At 40.2% G+C, this 6,127-nt stretch overlaps 1 protein-coding gene across 1 annotated transcript; it reads left to right on the forward strand.

Annotated features, from left to right (window-relative positions):
* The first annotated feature begins 4,742 nt into the window (after positions 1-4,742).
* LOC111893666 (pollen-specific leucine-rich repeat extensin-like protein 1) lies at positions 4,743-5,642 on the forward strand. Its single transcript, XM_023889740.1, has one exon. It carries the CDS (start codon positions 4,743-4,745, stop codon positions 5,640-5,642), a length of 900 nt encoding a protein of 299 aa, XP_023745508.1.
* Positions 5,643-6,127: the final 485 nt, after the last annotated feature.

Genomic DNA, 6,127 nt, shown 5'->3' on the forward strand with positions numbered 1-6,127 from the left:
CCTACTGCATCAAATAATCATCCAACAACCAATGACCCTCCAAGAGAAAGCTCAATACTCCAGGGGGAGGGTTCGTCAACACCAAAAACAACCGAATTGCCTTATCAGGGGGTGAATCCATCACAACACCCAACCCATGAAGGTCCATTCGAGGGGAAGAATCCAGATTCTGACATGGGATACGCCTCGGAATTTGAGGGGGAGAATGAGAATACAAATGACGAAGGAGATCTATCAGAACTTGAAGTAGAAGTAAATGTTGAGTTGGATCTTGCATATGATCCAAATTATCCTCCTCTCATAAAATGGACAAAGGATCATCCTAAAACTCAAATCATTGGTGAATCATCTGAGGGAGTTCTCACACGCTCTCAAATGAAGGCGAAGCAAGCTGCTTTATTCTCTCAAGTAGAATTCTACATGTTTAACTTCGTTTGTCTCCAAAATTAAACCAAAAATGGTAAATGCTACTCTTGATCCCTCTAATTGGGTGCAAGCTATGCACGACGAACTCCATGAGTTTGAACGAAATCGTGTTTGGAGGTTGATTGCCACACCAAAGGATGCATCTGTAATCGGTTTAAAATGGGTTTTTAGAAATAAGTTAGATAAAGAAGGCAACGTAATTCGCAACAAACCGAGGCTCGTGGTGAAAGGATATTGTCAGGAAGAAGGAATAGATTATGAAGAGACCTTCGCTCCTGTAGCAAGGTTGGAATTAGTGAGAATCTTTCTGGCATATGCTGCACATAAAAACTTCGAAGTTTTCCAAATGGATGTAAAATGTGCTGTCTTGAATGGAGAGCTGGAAGAAATGATATATGTTGAACAACTACCCGGATTTGTGAACGAGAAGTATCCTGATCACTGCTACATACTAGCTAAAGTAGTTTATGGTTTGAAGCAAGCCACGAGAGCCTGGTATGAAATTCTAACACATTTTCTCAAAATGTCAAAATTCAAACAACGTTCAGTTGACCAAACCTTCTTTCACAAGAAAGAGGGCGAACACTTGATGATAGTTCAGATTTATGTCGATGACATCATCTTCGGCTCCACGAATCCTAGCTCAACAACTGAATTCAGAAAGTTGATGGATACTAAATTTGAGATGAGCGCAATGGGTCCGATTAACTTTTTCCTTGGATTAAATATAAGATAGGGACCAGAAGGCATCTTCATTAATCAGGAAGCGTACACGAAGAATCTGCTGGCGAAGTTCGGCATGACGGGAGATTCCAAAGTAAAGGTTCCAATGGCATTTGCACGAAGCTGACTCCATCTCTTGGGAAACCGGCTGTTGATGTGACTTTCTATCGTCATATGATAGGATCTCTAATGTATCTAACAGCTAGTAGACTAGACATAATGTTTTCTGTCTGCTATTGTGCAAGGTTTCAAGCAAATCCAAGAGAACCTCATATGGTTGCAGTGAAAAATATCTTCCGGTATTTGAAGCGAACCTCGTCTCTCGGTCTTTGGTATCCTGCAAAATCCGGCTTCTTTGTTCAAGCTTTTTCTGACGCTGATCTTGGTGGATGCGGATTGGACCGAAAGAGCACAACCGGCGGATGCCAGTTCCTTGATGGCAAACTTGTCAGCTGGCAGTCAAAGAAACAAACTCACGTGTCTCTTTCCACAGCCGAAGCTGAGTACATCGCTGCAGCATCTTGTACATCACAGGTCATATGGATACAAAGCCAACTTAGAGATTATGGCTTAAGCATGAAGAAGATCCCTCTCTAATGTGACTCAGAAAGTGCGATTTGAATATGTCACAATCCAGTGCAACACTCAAAGACTAAACATATTGCACTAAGATACCACTTCATAAAGGACCATGTGGAAGATGGTAACGTTGAAGTTCACTTTGTTCGGTCCTCAGACCAACTGGCTGACATCTTCACTAAGGCCCTACCAGAAGCAAGCTTTAATAAAATTCTACAAGGTTTGGGAATGATGGAAGCTGAGTCTGTACCGAAACCCCTTTTGTTTCACTAAAAAATGGAGAAGCGAAATAGAGCGAACGCTCGGTCTATTCCGGCTCTAGAATTTTCGGGAACCGAAATGAACCGAACGTTCAGTCTATTTCAGCTCAAGAATTTTTGGGAACCGAAATGAACCGATCGCTCGGCCCATTTCACTTCATCTTTTCTAAGGTATGGTTTCGATTATATATTTTTGTAAAGCTTTCTTATTCTTTCGCGTGTTTATATTTAGTATTTATTTTCTTCTCTGTTTTTATTATTTTTTAGAAATTACAAAAATCCAAAAATATTTTTATTTTCTCTTTTTATTCTTTTTCAGAAATATTCAAAAACTCCAAAAATATTTTTATTTTCTGTTTTTATTCTTTTTCAGAAATATTCAAAAACTCCAAAAATATTTTTATTTGTTGTTTTTATTGTTTTTCAGAAATATTCAGAAACTCCAAAAATATTTTTATTTTCTGTTTTTATTCATTTTCAGAAACATTTAAACCTACAAAAATATTTTTTTTGTTTCGTTTCGTTTTTTTTAACGATCACAGATGCTATCTCGATTACTATTGGAGTCAGGGCAGGTATAACACTCTTATCTTTGTACTAGTTAAGTGTCCCTAGAAGCATGTTGCTGCATGTAGACCGAAGCCTCCTAAACTCTGAGTGAGGCCTTAATGATTCTATCGACACCTATAGTTTCTTCCCAATTAGGCTGCTAAATTCACTCAAGTCACGAGCTACCTTACTCTTCTCACAGCAAGTTAAGAGTCTTATGCTTTGTCATTCGTAAATAGCAAAGGTATTTTCGGCTCTTTAACCACCTCATTTTTCTCCATCACGTTTCGCTCCAGAATCGTAACCCTTGAGACTCAGCAATTACCACTAAGGTTTACGGTTACACCACATCTGAGTTGATGATCTTAGTCACGTTCACCATGTGCTAAGTGAGACCTAAAATCCAACACCTTGAATGAATTGACGGTGAACGCTAATATGTTCAAGCTATAACTTGTACCTCAAGAAATCTCCTTTTTAATTTTTGCGTGATCTTTATGATATCTTCTATCACTAAGACATTTCTTCCCATAAGATCCAGTTTCAGTTTTGTTTTTGAGATTTCTTATTATTATCCAGTCACAACATAAATTCTCCAACCTAATTGTACAACAAACCACATCGGTCTCACAATTACTTCATCCTACTTTCGGTCTTATTTTAAGTATCGAAGTTCGGTTGAAGCTAAACCACCCACTAAAGCCTATTCTTGAAAAGATGCCTTTCAATGTTTCTTAATAAACATTTGATCGAATTTCACGGGAAACCACACAGACACTTCTCAGTCTCTCTTGACTTTGAAGGAAGAGATTCATGCCCGGGATCATTCGTTTCATGTCTTCAAAGACATCACTTATATCCCATACACATCTTGCTTTATTTCTTTTTCTTTGGCACACTCTTTCACGAAGATCTTTATGATTTTCCAAACTCTTGATTGTGGTACTAATGGCCCTTTTTAGACTTGTGCTTTCGGTTCTAATAGATACGGTGGTTCACTCTCTTATGGAGGTGCAAAGGTTGCTTAACATGAAGCGAACGAACGAATCTTTTTTGTGGCTGCTTATACTTGACTTTGAAGCATTTTCAAAATTGAAGAGACGGTAATTGGATAAGGATAAGAATTTCTATTGGGTGCGTGAATTTGAAACGGTTCCTACACCCACGCCTGCTGACGTATTTCTAGGGAAACCAAGCTGCCAAATCACGCTTTTTCAGGCGACGTTTCAGAGATCGTATCATCATCACAACGGATATTTTCTCTCTCTTGGCAACGGTACAAAAGGAATTTCTCACGCCTACTGTACCTCCTTACCTTCTTCAACTTCTCTCTAGAATACACCAGGCGATATACAACTGTTCATCTTCTTCTGTGCTACAAAAATGGCAGAATCATCCTTTATTCAAGATCAAACAGCCTCATCATCTTTTCTTACGATAAAACCTAATCAAAATCTCATCATTCAATTGGATCATTTTCTTTATGATTCGTACATGCTTCACGTTGTAGAGTTTCTCAAGTATTCTCCATTGGTGATTGCTCTCACACAAGTAGAATCAGTTCCAATGTCCCTTCTATCACATGTCTATTTCACTACTTCTTACGACAAACGCAAGGATCAAATCTTCTTCGACATCCTTAATCACAAGACATATGTATCCAAAGTACGCTTATGTTCACTGCTAAGGCTTGCTGTAGATGCTTCTGTTATCTCTCCAAATTTCATCACAACTCAGTTGTTTTCGATGTTCTATGACATGGGATACACGGACGTTCTAACTACAGTGACGAAATTCAAGAAGTCATGTTTACCACCTCAATGGAATGGTCTGTTAACACTTCTCTACAAGGGGTTAGCAGAAAGGGTTGCAGGATCGGATGGGGCGAGTAAAGGTTTCATGACCATTCTTTATGGTCTCTACAATGGAATAAATTTGGATTATGGTTCACTAATCTGGTCACAACTGGTGCAGAGCCTCAACTCCTCAACCAAACATTTTGAGATTTCATGTGGTCGTTTCTGGACGTTAGTCACTCGCAGAGCCATTGAAACTTTTCAGATTCCTGTCATGGCGGATGCTCTGCTGTCTTCTGTTGCTACTTTTCACACAACCAAAATTATTGTTTCGGACCCTACAAAGTTCATGTACATCGGTTCTATTCCGGAATCGATGAGCTGATGTGTCTCTGCTGAAAGGAAAGTCATGGTTGATTATAGGAAATTGATTCCTTCGGGTCCACACCAACTCACTCCTGAGATGCAGAGTGCTTTGGAGGCTGCTGACAAACCTGCCAAGAGGGGGAAGAAATTGGAGTCTAAGAAAGCTGAGACTGAAGGTCCCTCATCTCCTAAAAAGCGTAAGGCTGATAAAGCTGCACCTCCGGCTCCTAAAAAGAAAAATGGCAAAAAGATGGCAAAGCGACCGAAGGTACCGACGTCTTCTTCTTCCAATGAAGAGGGACAATCAGCTGATGAAGAAGAGGAAGTTCAACACGAAGGCTCACCAAGGGGAAACACTCCTCCCCGATCTTCAACTCCTGAGGTACAGATTCATGTTCCTACTCCTCCTCCTTCTCCAAAACAAACCACTATACCAATCTTTGTTGCTCCCATTCCACCACCTGTCACTTCTCAACCTACTACTACTGTTCCACTACCACCACCCATCTTTTCTTCAGCTACAACAACCACAACAACTGGTCCTTCGGTGAGTGTCAACGTATCTGATACGGGGGCACATACCGTTAGCAGTGACACCCCTGTTACCATTAAACCTCTCTCACCATCACCTTCAACAGACTTTGAGCCTATTCTGGGAGGTGAAAACTTTGATTTTGACTCCACTTATTATAGTCCTTATCGCATTCCGAGTGAAGATAATGATGATGATGCTCCGGTGACAAAGCTACATTTAAAAGATATTCATGATAAGCTTGATAAGTTGCTTGGTTCCTTAGCAACTTATTCTGATGTTGTTTTAAATGCTTTTCTTGACACTACTCTTCAGCAATATACAGCCTCAATCGACAACTCTACAAAGGTTGTGGATGCCTCCACATCTACCTGCAAGAAAGCAGCAACCAAAGTAACATATCTAGTTTAAGATTCAAAGATCTTTTTGGAATCGTTCAAAGGCCATGCCGACTCCAATGCTGAGAAGGTTAATGCTTCTGTCGATCCTCTCACAAAGTCCCTTCAAGAAGAGACAACAAAGTTTGCTTCTGTGCAAACTGCGTTCCAAGCTGATCACACTTCTCTTCTTAGTTCTCACTTCGGTCAGTTCTCGCCTTGATAAGCTTCAGGCTGACCTAGCCATGGAAAACAGGATTATGGACGAACTTGCTCGAAAGACTACACAAGTTGAATTCCGAACTGCTCATCTTGCTCAAGCTCAGAAGGAGATTGCATCACTCAAGACTGAGCGGTCAGTTCTTAAAAGTAGTGTTGGGGATGTTCTCTCGATTCTCAGTAATCTTGTTAATGCTCATGATCCTGTTCTCACCCTCACTATCTGGAATCACTTGACAGCTAAACTTCTTCCTGCTATTCAGATTTTAAGTCAGACTCAGGGTGTTACGGAGCCTGTGG

Source organism: Lactuca sativa, chromosome 9, assembly GCF_002870075.4.
Source record: "Lactuca sativa cultivar Salinas chromosome 9, Lsat_Salinas_v11, whole genome shotgun sequence".
Classification (NCBI taxonomy): Eukaryota; Viridiplantae; Streptophyta; class Magnoliopsida; order Asterales; family Asteraceae; genus Lactuca; species Lactuca sativa.

Coding starts and splice junctions, on each gene's coding strand:
- LOC111893666 (XM_023889740.1), top strand. CDS start 4,743: ATGGTTGATTATAGGAAATTGATTCCTTCGGGTCCACACCAACTCACT.